Source organism: Atractosteus spatula, chromosome 5 (genome assembly GCF_055471065.1).
Source record: "Atractosteus spatula isolate fAtrSpa1 chromosome 5, fAtrSpa1.hap1, whole genome shotgun sequence".
NCBI lineage: Eukaryota > Metazoa > Chordata > Actinopteri > Semionotiformes > Lepisosteidae > Atractosteus > Atractosteus spatula.
In genome coordinates, this window is record NC_142710.1 from 40,522,849 (window position 1) to 40,539,808 (window position 16,960).

At 36.7% G+C, this 16,960-nt stretch overlaps 1 protein-coding gene across 1 annotated transcript in view; it reads left to right on the forward strand.

Annotated features, from left to right (window-relative positions):
• Nucleotides 1-16,960, forward strand: part of nrg3a (neuregulin 3a) — a 427,029-nt gene that overhangs the window by 368,897 nt on the left and 41,172 nt on the right. Inside the window, exon 4 of the mRNA XM_088917327.1 lies at nt 8,486-8,512. Coding sequence (XP_088773453.1) covers nt 8,486-8,512 — 27 coding nt within the window. The remainder of the gene's footprint in view (nt 1-8,485; nt 8,513-16,960) is intronic.

Consider the following 16,960-nt stretch of genomic DNA (forward strand, 5'->3'; position numbering starts at 1 on the left):
CAAAATCCCAGTAGATGTAGTGCCGAGTCAAGTGTTACAGAAGTCAGCCATGTCTCAACAAAACAGAAGGCCGAGGTGAAAGTGTAATCCTTGTTAGTAGTAAGCAAAAGTAGTAGTTTGTCCAGTTTATTCCTCAGACCACGTCTCCTAAAGCAAACAAGCGACCCAGCATACTTCCCCCTCCTCCGCATCACGTGTGTCTTGTTTGTGTCGCAATCTGTGCGCAGGTCTGCAGGTAACTATTGGGGATTACTGCATTTAGATATTGCATATCTGCGTAAAAAGCAGATGGAATTGCATCATGAATTAACAGCAGTTGTTCTCTGGTATATTTTATGGTATAAAATGTATATTTTATCCATTTGTTGTGGCAAAACACAAAGTTAAAACATAAAAATAACAGACTCACGAGCAGAGACTTCTCCGACTGCTGACCACTTTTTTTCCTTTTTATTTAAATTAAAAACCATTCTCTTCTTGTTTCCCAGTGCTTACATCGTTACATTTTCTTCTTGATATATGGGTTTTTCTTATCTGAAATCGTAGGTGACTAAAGAACAATATTAAAGGAGCTTCAGGGAAGTAGCTGTGATAAAATGATGAACGCTGGCTATACTGTTCTGCACAAGCCCAAATCACAAATTTTGGGTGAAAGTGGGAGACAAGGTGCACTTCCTGAGGAACCTGGCTTCCATGGCAACCCTTTTATAATCAAAAAGAGCAGAACGAGACGATGAGGGAGCGCACCAAGGACAGAGCCACATCCTGGCACTCCGACACCACGGCTCCACGACGAGTAACACTCCCTAGACTCCCTTCAGAGTATTCGATAGCAGGATGAAGCTTCACTTCACTTCATCTCTTTCACTGTTTCATTTTTTTGTATTTATGCAGTGTTCTTCCTCCATGCCATTTTTCATTTCAAGGTGTCAATGCAGTACAAACACCAGTGTTCAATTATTATGTGTGAAAATGTGAAAGAGGAGTACGCAAGCACTCAGTGCCTTGCAATTCCCCAGCTGTTTTGGCTGCAGTGTAAATGTAAGAAATTGAGAGAGATGGAAGGCCAGAAGCCAACTTACAAAACAGCTGAAAGAAATACAATCATGATCAATACACCAGTAATATTTATTTTGGATTTTGAAGGTAGTGTTGAGGCAATCAAAATTACTCAAAAGCACCATTTTACTTTTTCTCCATATATTAGGGAATGTTCTCATTGCAAATCATTCTTACTGTAGGTCAAATGTGAAAGAATAATTTCCATACTTGCAAGAGTAGTAACTCACCAAAGAAGGACACATTTTGTACTCTTTCTGCTTTTGACCCATCTTTTATTGAGTGCATAAATGACTTTAACATGTTGTGATATTTCAAATATTTGATATCAATGTCATGCATTTTTTATCTTTTGAAATGAGTTATGAGTTAAGTTGCAGAGAGTTTCTGTTCATTTCATATTACAAATAAAGTTTGTAATGCACACTGGTCTTTTAAAGAAGATATGAAGATAATACATTAATTATATGTATAATTATCATGGTTTGTCCATTAAAGAAAATCTTTTGAAAACTACAGTAAAATCATCAACAGAGGACAAATTGCATTTGACAGGAGAAAACTGTACTGAGTGTAATTTTTTTTAAGCTCCATCAAGGAGAAAGCATATTCTACACAAAACAACAAACACAACTGATGTGTTTTTATTCAAAGGTCAACCACAATGACCTATCACCTGCTACACTGCCATGCACACTGTCATCAGTGAGTTGGCAATACAAATCATTCAACAACAGAAAATAAAAGACAGTTCTTGGGCAAGACAGTTCCATCGCAGGGTACACAGAGACAAAAACATACAGTACTCAACACCAGGGCCAATTTTCAATCAACCAGTATGTCTTGGGAATGGGGGAGGAAACCAGAGCAAACCCAGGCAAACAATGGGAGGACATACAAATTCCACACACCTAGAACTCCAGGTCTCAAATTGAACTCAGGGCCCTGACACTCCCAGGTAGCAATGCTATCCACTGCACGACTGTGCCATTGAGGGTAGAATTGAACATTTGTTACTGAAAAGAAAACATAAGCTAGTGAGATTCAAACCCAGAATGTCTGGCACAGACTTGAATTTTATTTATTACACCATAAATCCCTTACTGTTTTAGATGAATCCCAAAGATGGACAGATCCTGTAGTGGGTGAAGTAAACCAGTCAGGCTCTGCAACAGAGATACTAGAGTCTAGCCCAGCAGAAAGAAAGAGGCTGTGTCTGGTACTAGAGGCAGGTTGGCACGGAGGTAAACCTGAGTGTTTTAGGCTGTGCCCACAGAGATGGGCTGTACATCTGTGCTATCTCTCTCTGGCAGTGCTGTGTGTGTTTGTTCCATGCTATAGAAAGTATCAGTACTGGCAAGGTGTTCTAAAATCATTCACAGCCACTTGCTTGATAACAGCAGCCCAACAGGAGGCAGATGGCAAGAAATGAAGTCAAATGATCTTTCAGTCCACATGAACAACTAACTGGTCAGTTCATATTCATATTCATATTCACAAACACAGGGATTCGGGGTAATGTAACAACATCCCAGATTTGCTGCTACTCAGTTAGAATAACTTGTTCCTTTAACATATGCAAAGTCTTGTCCTCCCCTAAAGTACACAATTTTATATACCATTACTTCTATTTTAATATTTTCATTAAACATTCATCTTCTGTGTCACCTTTGTCAAATATTGTATTATGAGATATTTGGGACAGAAAAGGCTTCACAAAGTAGTTTTGTTGCCTTTTCTCTTTGAGTTTTTTTTCATTAGAATATAAGGCAGGATAGAGCAGTCAATCCTACATCTGGGAACACTCAGGGATGTCAAAGACAAATCTTGCTGTCTCAGCTGACATACTGTATAAAGTCCAGGTTTATTCTTCTAGCTTTTCTACTGCTTACTTTCTAAATATTTGAATACCATCATGCAGCATATACTGTGCCAAACAGAAAGCAACAAAATAAGGTTTCCATCTTACACAGATTTTCCAAGGAACTATAACTCTCCCTGTCTTTCCAAATGAACATCTTCTTTCTTCTCTTACATTTCTCAGTATCTGATAAATGTAATACCCTTAATATGGGGATGTTAAAAGGCATCTAAGTGTTTTAGATGTAACAAGATGTAAGTGTACAAGATGTAAGGTTGTAAGGTGTCAAAGTGTTTTTGGTACAAAAAGTGTCTTTTTGTCCCAAATTAATTGTAAAGGTCCAACTACACCTTACGATTACAACTTTACTAATTGTTATTTATTTGTTTTTCAAGCATAAATTGACATTAATGTTACTTTACTGTATTACTGTGTTTTCCTTTATAACTGAAAGTATATCTCTTAATTTTAAGATTTAATTTTTACGCTTGGTTTGTAAATCACTTTGAGCTGCTATTTCTATGAAAGGCGCTCTATAAATAAAGTTACGAGTATGCAAAATAAATGTACAACTTTCTTTTCGATAACTTAGTTTGTTCTTAATGAATGCAACAGAAGTACACAAATATATGGAGTGTTTGGAGTGACTCACCTAGCTGGGGATGTGGCAGCCTAGTCATTCACATAGGCTTCCAAAACCCCCCTCAATGTTGTGAGGAGTGAGCTAGGGAGGTGCTGCAAGGGTACACTGTAGATGCCAAAGTGGGGGATGCAAGAGTGAGACACAAAGGGAAGACCTGGGTGTGAGACTTACTATATGTAGGTGAGCAACCGTGTGTGAGATTAAGATCTTACCTTCCTCCCAAATGTCTGTTATAAACTCCATTTAATTTCGGATGAGCAAGAATGAAAATTAGGACGTGCGTTCTGCACAGTACATACAGTAAAGGAGTTATTTTTTAATGCCTTCTAGGGTTTTGATTCTTGAATCCAGTCCTCCCATGATTTCCTTTCTCTATACATAACATGCAATGTAATGCAATGTAAACAGTATAGTATAACCTTAACATTCCCAATCTAATTGACAGAGCCTAAAGGGTCTTTTTCTAAGGTCAATCACCCTGTTATAACTCATATCTTCAGTATGTAGTAGATTATCAATTTTATCAGACTGCAAAATGTGATACTTAATGTTTTTTAAAGTAGTTCTCTCACACTTTGTTTCTGTAGACTAACATACAGTAACAATGCTTCAGAATTGCACAGCTGCAGGTACCAAGAGTTCATATTTTAATATTCTCCTGGCATTTTTGTTTTTATTTTAATCCTGTTCTCATGTCACCACCCCATGTGAAAACAGCTCTGAAAGATAGGCTGTGGGCAAATATTTCACAGGAGACATTGTAAAGATAGGTCGCCTGTTCTTGTCGGGAAAGTTTACTGAACCGCGTAGGTTGTGTGCTGAAAAGATATCTAGAACGCAAGATAGGGAACTGTACATATGTTTTTTCTTTTAAATTCTCTAACAAGAGAAAAAAAATCTTAGATTCCAAATAAGGATGTATTACCACTACATACTTAATGATTACTTTTTATTTAACGGTTTTATTACTCATCAACCTCGGAAGATGTTTACAGTATTTTCTTTTCTGTTGCACCCCAATTCAATCAAAATCTCCTACAACATGTCAAACAGCATCCCTTCTGAAAAAATTCTTAGATATCTGAAGATAACAAGAAGTTGTTATATCCAAACTAATTTGTACAGATTCAGAGGTTTAATTTAATCTGTGTAAAAACATCAAAGCAGCATTGTACACTGGTTTGTTTGATTTGTATGTCATTATACTTAATGTGTCTAAATTTCCAGATCTCCTCAATCTTTGAAAAATAACTGAAGCAGTAATTTTTCTTTTATTTTTTAACAGTGTAAAGTGTTTAAAAACATAGGTTATAGATACACTGGCTTCATAACAACACTGAGGGCTAAAACATTAATAGAACTCCATTAAGATGTGCAGTATGTCTGTTTTCCTAAAGCTGTCCATTTTTTAATTTATATTTATACAGATAATCATTTTCTGCTTGCCTCACATATTAAATGCACTGTGCTTGAAAGATAAATGTCAGCTTTTAAAGAAGGTGAACTCCCTCTGTCTTGTGAATTCACATTTTTTAATTAGTCCTACAGTTGATTTTTGGCAAGAATGTAAAAGAAAAATCAAAGGAACACCAGGAGTAACTCTTATTTATGCACATCGACTTCTGAAATAAGGTGTTAGATCTTTATCTCACAAATGGGAAAAGTAAGAGCACAGGATTGCTTGTTAATAGTGCTTGTCACCAGTGTAATGGAATACAGAAATAGCCTGAGTGTGAAGAAAAAAGTGGACTGTCATCCATCTGCATGTTTTCGAGGAAAGCTGATTGTGATGAGCAGAAGAGAGAGGGTGTGGTACTGTGCAGCATGGTGTCGAGGAGAAGACGCAGACCGGCAGGCTTTAATGAGCTGCTGTTATACTGTAGATCCAGTGACAGTAGACCGACATAACCCCAATCCCACAATTCCTCATCCTGTTAGATACACACCATTACACGATCTCTCTCAGTAGAAATGCTGTTTTGCTTTACATAGTTTTACTCTTTTAATACTTTTAATGCATTGTTTTTTGCATGGTATCCAAGGGTCACTTGACAATGTGAAAGCAGGGAAAAACAGTGAGCACAGCTCCATTTAGGGTGGTTTCCCACCCACTACTTACGTTGCACTTATTCAAAATTGCTAATGGTAAATTGCCAACAGTTTACCTAAGCTGCACGTGGAATTTTATTTATTTTATATTTTTGAAAATCAATCATTCTTTCACGGCATCTATCTTTTTAACAAGCAAAAGAGGTAGTGTCACATATTTTTCCACTTGGCCTTTGTTGACTCAACAAAAGCCAATGATAAGCGCTTTAAAAAATTAATTTAGAGAGTAAATATTAGTGCCCTTTCTGAATCTGTGTTGCAAGTACTTTTGCTTATTACTTTATATGACGCATTAGCCTACTAGCATGAAAAGGATGCCAAATGTTACCTCTCATAACAGTGGAACCTAGAGATTATCCAGAGCAAAAAATTAAGCAAGGAAACTCATTTCACTCCTAAAAGTCAGTTGTACTAATGAATTCATTTTTCAATCCAGTATAGTAGGGTCTCAACAATCATGAGGATTCAGTGCAGAGAACAATTGCAAATAGCCAAATTCAAATATAACCAAGTCCACCTCTATACTGTACTACAATATTGTATGTACAGTAGTATGTATAGTTAAAAGACAGGTTACCCTTCCTTTAAAAAATAATCAAAGTACTAATGCACTGGCTTTACATTAATTTTAATAACATTGATTAACTAAAAGAAACAACACAAACTTTCTTCCATACTGCTGACACAGTACCTGGAGTGTTCATTACAATTTAAAAACAAGACCATGTTGAGATGCAGTTGCTGGGTTGTGGGTACTTGGGCAGATGGCAGGGAGAGCCTCACTCACTAGCTAGATTTATCTCACGATTCCAGTATGTTGGGCAGCTAATTTGAAAGTTGCCGCTAACAACCTTCAGCTCATTTTCATTTTGTTCTGCTCTTCATCCATACAGGACCCTGTTGCCCTGACCAAATAGCGAATGAGCAAATGCACGAACGACAGATTCACACATATCAAGACCCTACAGTATTATTTTTTCATTTTTTGGAAGCAACCATTTCATTTTTAAAAAAAAGTTATTAGTGCAAAGAAGTACTTCAGGCTTACCTACTGTATGCTATCCTATCCATTTAGACTACACTGCATGTTCAAAGGTAGCAAAACACTTTTTTAAACACTCTTCCATCTATCCTGCTCTGAAATATGTTCAGTCCCATTGGACTCATTTTCCAGCTCCTGTTTATCTCTGACCCTTCAGTGAAGAAAGACTTGACAAACGAACAAAGGTGAAGAGCCAGCCAGTCTTCCATTCTCAGTAAGGGTTTTATCCTCAGAGACTGGTGTGAGCTGGAGTCTAACCTGGCAGGCACAGGGTGCAAGGCAGGACTGCTCTCTGGACCACAGCACCCCAGTCCTTCACAAGGTGCACAACCACCCATTCACACTTGCGATATACTGTATGGGTGCCAGTTTAAGAACCAAAGATGAAGATGTGCCAAGGAAACCAAACTCTAAGTAACTGAAAAATTAAACCTCCCTTGATATGGGCATAGTGTAGTTTGTACAGTTTGAGCTTACATACTGTAAATAGTACAATATTGTACCTTTACCTTGTGTGATACGAAGAACCTTGTATAGACATAATGTACATGTACAGTAGAAAACACATTATCAGTCTGCTGAGCCCAGCCTGTTGTGGAGAAACTGAATCTGAAGCAAATTATATTATGCTAGAATGTATTAAGATTCATATTTCAATTAGATTTTATTACAATTTTTCTTTAGTTTTTTGCTTCTTACACTTCTGACAGTAGTGCCACAGTATGTTAATGTCTCCTCTATCAGTGCAAATCTGATCTGCTACTTTGTTTTATTCAAGAATATCATTTCCTGTATGAAACATACAGTAAACAGCACACATCTTGCTCCCTGTACCTTCATCTAATGGGTCTGTTATCCAAACCTATCATCAAAATCTAATGAAAGAATGTATCCTGTTTAGAATTAATATTGTTTGAATTTTTTCCTGTTTTATATTTGATACATAAACCTTGTATTTTTTAGCCTAGCTTCCCTAATGCCGCTAAATTGGAAGCCACATACTGTATACAGTAGTTGTGTGATTCCTCATTTTTACTCTTTTCCTTCTGTGTGTCGTAGTTTTAAGAGGGAGATTATACTAGCAGCTCGAACACACTAGGTCTGGTTCTACTTACGCAATATCTCCCTTCAAAACTTTCATTCTCTTGGTGTACAAAGTTACCCTTAATAGGGTGTTTTCCAGTTGCTGTTGATACGTAAAAAAAAAGAACCCTTCCCTTATGTGCTCATGTATTTTGGCTATAGCCATACTAAAATTGTAGAATATCCAGATTAAAAGAAAAAATCCACTTACTGGTCTGTGATAATATTTCATAGAGGCAGCTTCATTTTCTGTATATGGCCTTGTCCATGAATTGATAATCTTGATTAATCTTCATAATCTGAAGTGGTTAGATTTCAAGGTAAAATACAGTAGTTGATTAGTCAACCCTTATTAGAAGACATTTGTTTGGAATAGGAATTTGTTAAAGTGGGTGTTTTGCTTCCAAAATTGGGATAGATTTAAAATCTTCCAGGTTTGCATTTAGAACCATTTCTAATATTCATAATATAATATTGTTATTTTTCCTTTTGCAATCCCTTTGGAGAATTATTTTCTGAATTAATTCATTCCCTGTACTCCTCATGTAACAACTAGAATCCTACTACTCAAGCACTGCTCCCCTTGAGATGTGTCCTTGTGTGTGGAAGAATGTGTGGAAATGTTAGCCGGTAGATTGTTGTCTAACAGTCTTTCTCTCTCTTTTTTTCCATTTCTCTGCCGGAGCAGCAGACCACTTGGGCATCGAATTTATGGGTAAGAGAAGCTTTCCTCCATGTTCTGTGATGAGTCAGAGCTGTTAGGATAGTTCATATGAACACAAGGGAATGAGAATGAATGTACCTTTTCGCTGTTCCCCATGGTTAATGAACTATATATCCAATGTGTGCATGCTGAATGACTTTTATTAGCTCTGGTGTGTTCCATATTCCATGTACCATGGCATTAGCTACACATTTGAGCTGGCTGATTTAATAGGACCACCTTATAACTTGAAGAGTTACTGTAGATAACAGTAGATGGCCACAGTACCTTCACTTCACAGTACTCAGCATACTAGTTATGCTGAGAACTATAGGTTGAGTCCACCCAGTTTCTCCAAATGTTTATTAAGACAACGTATTCTTAACTGTGCTTACACCTCCTTTACTGTACTTTCAATTTAATGTAATTTAATTTAATTGCTTGTATTTGGATCTAATCCAATCTAAAATGTAATTTCTTGAATTGCTCAAAACATGGACTGGAATATACAGTACATGTATTTATGTCTAAAAACAATAGGTACGTAGGCTAATGACTAAAAATAAGCTTACAGTATGTTACTCCCATTTATGTAATGTGCGGTATTGGTGAAGAAAGGCTTGTAATAATAATATAAATCCATACAATTTTGGTTTTCAAAATTGAAAAAAAACAACAATTTTTCTGTTTTCAGTAACATGGTGTATAAAGTGAAAACAAACCACGAAAAAGCACTTGATGATATAAGGAGAAAAAAGTCAGCAAAGCTTTAGAAAACTAGACTGGAGTCTGGACTATTGTTGTTCAGACATTGGACGTGTCACATAGTTCACATCTCTCTTATTTGTCTGCTTGCAACAAGGCAACTAATACTGTGGTTTGCCTTCAAACTTTATAATGCTAGTCTTCACTGTGCCACCATACATGAGGCATTTATTGACCTTGCTGTTAGACTGCGTGTTATCGAGGGCATTCCCCATTTTTAAGCAACACTACTGTTATTTCCATCCATTATCACAAAGCCTTTACACCTGGTGAGGATCACAACAATCTGGAGCCTGGGGCCATAGGGCACAAGACCTCTTTAAAGATATATTTAGAATTAGTTAATTTGAGATATAGGATACAGGTCATTATTGGCACAAAAATATAAACTTTTCTGAAGTCCTTTTTCTCACTTGTTTTTTGGTTTTACAATAGTAATTGACACTTGCATTCTGGCTGCAAATGTATTATAACTTCTAATAATTAATAACTGTTATCGTTTTTATATGGAGCCGTGGTAGCTCAGACAGCAAGGGTGTCTCAGTCCTGAGGTTCCAGGTTCAATCCCAGGTAGGGGCAAGTGATGTACAGAAGCTTGCTCTGATTCCTTCCACACAGCTCCCAGGTCCACAAATGAGTCCTTGTGGTTAATCCTTCTGCGGGTATTAGGCTGGCCAGAGTGTGATGCTGACCACATCACCTCCACTTCCAGTGTTGGATGGTTGAGAACAATGGTGGCCCTTGCCCTCCATTTCCTATGGGCCTTTATGGCTTGAAAAGGGACCTACCTAGTTGTTTTTATATAGTACTAAGCATTCACATATACTTTGATTTTAAATACAATGTTTCAACATACAGCATATGTTACTTGGATACACCCTCTACTGGATGGGTATGTTTATTATTATTGCTCTTTGTTGTCTGATTTCTATATTGAAGGTCATTGACGAGATTTTTAAAACACAAAACAAAGGTCAGGCAACATTAAAATCCTAGCAACACATAGTGTTGTGATCATTCTAATAGTTCATACAAGGAGCTTACACAATTTAAGGACAATATGTTACTTGCCTAAAAAAGTCACAAAAAAATAAATATATATGTTCTGTACATACAGTAGCAGTAAAAACATGAAAGTGCAATAGTTAGTCTTCTGAAAAGGTTCAGAAGAGGAATTCACAATAACAGCTGCCCAGTTTTCCCAGATTCATTGCATGTGGAAACATGAGCAGCTGTGATCTTCTCTTGAGCCTCATTTCTTTACATTCAGCCAGAAACTCTTTACATACTCCAAAACATCACTTAGCAAATTAGAACAGGAAAGCCAAGACAAAAGTTAATGATACATCCATTTCTTTACTTTTTATGTAATTCCACTGTCTAATCATCAAAAAAACATTGCTACTTGGTGCCTGGAGCTGAAGTGTGTATTTTTAATTTCAGTGGTTATGTTTTGAGATTCAGCATTGATTTTGAAATGATGTTTAGAGCACTTAATATCAGCGCATTCATGCATATTATCAATGTACTCTACTAAGTACAATCAATTAAACTTATATTATTATACTTCAAAAGCATAATGTTAAACTATAAAACAACTCATCCCTTAAACAAACATCAATGGCTTACATTGTACAACAGAGAAATTAGGGAAAAAAATGGAAGGAGAGTGGTTACAGCAGAGAACAAAATAAGAATAGTATGAGAGTTTACCAAACTACAGGTGCAACTAAAAACATTTTAGTGTAGCCAATGTAAAGACCAAAAAGAATACAGCAGTGGAGGAAATAAATTATGCAATGAGTTATTTGCGTACAAAAATCCAAAAAGTGGATTAAAACCCCTTATAACAGGAGATTAATGTTAACAAAATGTGAACCTCTGATATACTGTAATTATTGGAACTGAATTTTCTTACCATATTTGTGATTAATCAAGACCTTTTTTTACTTAAATAATTGTATTGATTATTACCAATTTTACATTTTTGCAACAAAAATATTACGACAAAAAAACCCAACAAATAATTTAGTAGTCAATGCTCATCAATGTGGAGAGGGTTACAAACCCATTACTTAACATTTGGTGCTCTTTCCATCCTCTGTCATACAGATAGTAAGTAAATGGAAAATATTCAAAACCAGAGTGACACTACTGTACCTAGGACTGGTCATTCCCCCAAGAACAACCTGGAAAATCATTCTTGAAATTACAAATTACTCCAGAGTAAACACAGAGGATCTGCAGGCCTCTTTCACTGTCACTAATGTCAGTGTTCATGCTGGAACAATGTGTAAAAGACTGAACAAGAATGGTTTTCATGTGGGGATAGCAAGGAAAAACACATTGCTTTCTAAGAAGCAGACTGCAGCCCATTTCATGTTTGTCAAAGAACACATAAACGATCCATAAGACTATTGGAAGAATGTTCTCTGTACACACAAGTGAAAAGGTCTTTAAATTGTTGTATGGGAAAATGTTGTGTGAATTATTACATGGGAAAACAAACACTGCCTTCCAATAGAATATGGTTAGGGGCTGCTTTCCTGCCTGAGGACTCTGACATTTTGCCATAATTGACAGAACTATGAATTCAGCGTTGTATCAGCCAGTACAGGAAGAGACTGTCAGGCCATCCATTCATCAGCTGAGTCAAAAGTGGATCATGCAAGACAATTAAACCATACTGTACATACAAACAGATCTACGACAGAATGACAGAAAAATAAATTTTGTCTTTAGGATTTGCCCAGTCAAAGTTCAGACCTAAAATGAAATGTTAAGGCAGACTGTTCATGCAAGTAACCCCCTGAAATATAAGGAAGAATGGGCCTAAATTCTTAAAGTTAATGTGAGAGACCGATAAACATTTACAGGAATCTTACGTCTTTGTGTTATTCATGTATTCAAGTTATATTAATCTTTTATTAAAACTTTTTACGACTTTTAAGAATGATGGTGTTCTAAGAAGTGTTTTAAAAATGATGGTGTTTTAAGAAATGATGGTCTTCAAAACCTTTTTCTCTGCACTGTAATAAACATGATAAATAAATATTAGACTTTTTTTCCAGTCATAGCATGTCCAATAGAATTAGAAGTAACTCCAGTAGTATTTTGAAATTTTAATATAACTGACTGAAAATCTACAGAGTTACTGTAGGATGGCTAAAAACTAACAAGATGCCAAGATGTAGTGGAAATTGCCAGGCATATTGAAGGAGATTATTATTAGTAATTAACACTGTAATTCCTTACACTTATATAGCGCTTTTCTGGGCACTCAAAGTGTTTTACAGGTAATGGGGACTCCCCTCCACCATCACCAAACATGCAGCCCCAGCTGGATGATGCAACAGCAGCCATAGTGCACCAGAACACACCACACACCAGCTATCAGTGGGGAGGAGAACAGGGTGATGAAGCCAAATCAGAGATGAGGGATGTGATTGATTAGTTAGTTAAGATATTTTAACACTAGCTAAGGAATAGAGCTATCCCCACAAAGCGGTACTGTAAAAATAACTGTAAATGTAACAACAATTTATCAAAAAGAGGTCATTGAACCAGAAAACATTACAGCTTGTCACAATTCCCACACATTCAAATTTTAACCTGTAATATTAATTGGTCAACTGCTTTGTAAGAGTTAGGTCTAGACCACCAAGGCAATAAAAAGAGGAAATGAGCAAAGGAATTATGACAGAAAATTATCTGAAAAGAAATCCAACAGTTACAGAGGGCTCAGCAGAGTCTGCTAGGAATTAAGTCCTGAAGTAACTGTCAAAATGTTTGTAGAAATTTGTAATAGAAATTTGTAACAACTCAATATGATCACAGTAAGTATTGATCTTAATGGCTCAAATCCTTTTTTTAAGTGTTTATACTTTTTGCAACAAGGATTGAACACCACCTGGAAGAAGGAAGAGGGTATGACTGAAGGCAAATCAACAGATTTTCCTGGACTAGAATATTGGGCCCAAATAAGCTTATTTTGTAGACAATTGACAATTTGAAAGATATTTGAATAATAAATTATTTTTATTTCTGTTTGTGGTCCCAAAGTGAAGTTGTGTATATACTGTATATCAATTTGAATAAATCAGAATAATGTTCAAAAAGTGAGATAAGGAAAACTAGGAAGGCCTCAGTACTGTGAACCAATGCCCTTGAACATGAAGATTCCAAAGCTAATGGAGGAGGTTGTATTAGTGAGGGATCAGGCAGCTATTACATCAAAAGCTTCCAGCGGCGTGCTAATCAAGTAACTGCAGATGGCAGAAAAAGGACAGGTTGGCATGAAGTATAGTGTCAGGAACACTAGTACAACCCAGATATTTGAAGAAGATTTCAAATATCAAACATTCCATTCCAGTTTTCCAGTAATAAGTACCACAATTAAAGCTCAGCATTGCAATTTGAGGGGAGGGCTACATTGTAAAGCAAGGAAGACACTGATCAGGCGAGATCTGAAGAAAAAAAATCCCAGCTCAGGGGAAAGATTCTCAGGTCATAGCTGAGGTGACCTACAGTATAGTAGCAAGAACAATAGTTCAGTTTTACCGCCAGACTTACTGTATCTGACAAGAATTTAGAAACATATAACTGAATGCTTGTCACAAGAAAATTTGGAATTGACAATGATTCCAAAATATTTTCATTGACTTTTTTTATTTAGGAAACAAAAACTAGCATACAAACAGCAACAATAAAATCTTTCTCATAATCCTCTTCTCCACCAGAGACAATCCCCTTTCCAGCCTTCCTCAAAATCCACTCTATCCCAGATGGCCAGTGAAACCAACTCAGCAAATAGAGGATGGTAGAGGGAACAACAATGTTTTTATGTCTTCTACACTGGTCTCCCATAGACCAAAAACCTGAGCAGTAGACAGCTCCATTTGTGAAACATCAATAAAGGCAATTTGGAGCCAGAGAAGAGAGTGAGGTGGCTGCCAACTATGCAAAATTATTCTTTTGGTGGCAGACCCTTTACTGCAGTGCTATTAAGCCAATATAGGACTTGTCATTCAGCAGTAATAGTAATAGAAAGGAAATCTGTGTTTCAACATTGTGGACAGTGTTGCACCTACCTTTTCTCAAAATTAAAACAATGTGAAAGAATATGCCCGTGGCTCCCTGGGAACACAGATTACACCTCAGAGAGTCAGTGATACTGTAATACTGTATACTGTATTAATAATACAGTATTAAAAAACATCTCTGAGGGGTTAGGTGAGGCCTATAAAAAAAGTTAAAATGAATGAGCTGGTGATCAAGATTTTTAGATGCAGAATTCAAATTACCCCCAAGAGTGTCTTATGAGATACTGCCTTTTACTGTAGGTCTCTTTCGGGAGGTCTCACTGATTATTAGAGATTTTTATAAGGATTTCAATAACAAAGAATAAAGCAAGGACACTATTCCTGAAGTCTTGCCCGTTGCATCCAGCATCTTACTTAAGGGGTGAACTAGAAGCTCTGTATCCCAGGGAACCCCTGATTTCAGTAAGGAGACATAAATAATTCCAAGATATTTGAAGGCTGTAAAGGGACTCTTTTTGTCCTTATTAACTGACACACACAACTTTAAAAAAATACATTTTAGGATGTTATATGATGGAGGGAGGAATTGAAAATATATATCAGAAGAAATTCATAAGACATTTATTCAATAGAATCCAGAATTAGGCTTCAACTAGAGTGTTACATGCCGGGCTGTTCCTGCGAGGTGGGTTTTACCAAGAGCATTCAAGGGGTCAAGAGACATGATTTTGAAAGGGGACAACCCCACCCAAGGAAGGACACTAGCAGGGAAAGGAAAAAGGAGCAAACCAAGGAGATATTGCCAAAGGTGTGGCAGGTGGCAGGATGACTAATGTTGAGAAAAGGACAGTAACATATTTAATAGAAATAAATGTAAAAGTGGTTAACATTTTTTAATAAGTTTTAAAAAAAGTAAGTTTGCTCACAGACTGCATTTTCAGTCTGCTACTAGATAGATTGTAAAATGCATGATGGAGTTCAGTTGACAAGTACTGTAGATCAGATAATCTGAGATAAACCAATTAAGGCTTTTTTAAGTCGACAGCAGAATTCATACAATGACCAATTACAGACTCTAAATCTTCAGGTATTTTAAAACAGTGTTTAATTAAGCTTAGCTTTTGCCTTTAAACAATCTCAAAGTTTTCATTTTTTATTTGATGTGATGGAAATGGTTAGTGTTGAATGTCACATTACTGGTGTATTGCAGCATGAAAGGTGCTGTAGAAAATAATGTTTTTGTTATTCCCTGGTGTTTGAATCTTCTATTTTAAAATGCTTAGGGTTTTAGAAGGCCAAGCTGATAAAACATGGTTCACTGTTATTAGCCCAGAATTAGCTGAATTTCTTTTCCTGGACTGAGGAAACACATGCCCCCAGGACATGTCACCCATGAACCATCAGTGATAAAATCTATGCAATATAATCATACACTTTGATCTGTTAACACATTTCGGCATCTTTGTTGTTGTCTTTTTCTCTATTGTTCTTTCACCCCCTAGGAGTGTATGGGCAGTAGAAATTCAGAGCCCAGTGCAGTTTTCAGAGTCGCAGCTTACTTCTTCGAATTAATGTATAAAGAGTTTAAAAGTGCCATCACGTAGGTAGTCTAAGTTTTAAGCATTTTGCAGAAAAAAGCCTGGATATACTGGCATCTTTGTTGTTTTCTTTGTAAACAACCAACAGCAGAGGTTTTCAGTAGAGCTTTTTATTTAAAAAAAAAAGTTAATCCTGGCCACTGCAGAGGTCAGATGGATAAAGCATAAAACATGAGAAAAACAGCGAGTCGGAACACCCTCACTCTCAAACATTGCTCCAGGGGGTTCTGCTCACCTCCGAATATTAATGCACTCTGGTCTCCATGGAAACACCGAGCACAGAGCAATAGGAGGGAGATTTATGCTGTTGGCACGGTAACCAGCAGCATGCCTGCACATCAGCCAGTCTCAGTGCCCCTCATTAGCTGGCCCATCTGGGGGTCTTAATGGAGACCAAGCAGAGCAGGATAGGCTGCTGATCGGTACCCTCTGAAGAGGGCATTTTAAGTGATGAACTTTTCTCCAGCTGGGGTGTAGTGGGGTATCAGCAGGTTAGTTCATAGTAATTTGGGAGGCATATTAACTTAGAACTCTGTAATGGTTGTCATATCCAAACTCGTTTTCACATACACTACATTACTAAAACTACTGGGACTAGCCTTCATCTCCAGGTAACATAGGCTGCACCAGAGGCTGTCTGCTGTGCAGAGGATGTCTGGCGTATATACAGTAGTACTTGGATTGGAGATAGGGTGTTTCAAGGTGGAATAGTAGTTGATTGCTACAGTATGTCACGCTTGTGACTGTTCATAAGTTTATATAGACTTTATGGCTCCCAAAATCTAATGTAATATTATTATTCAGAAGTATCAAATAGCAGTCCAGTATGTGCCACCTCAAAAATTATGATATGCGAGTGAAACTGGTTTAGTTTTTGCTTACTTAAAATTCATTAAATGTAAGGAACCTCGTCCTGATTCTGTTGCATGAAGAAATAAATAATAAAAGGCTCAGGCAAATCAATTACTTTGATGCAAAGATAAGATTAAACTGACTATATTAAAGCTAAATTATAATATTACACAATATTTAGGCCACATTTTGGACAATGGTTC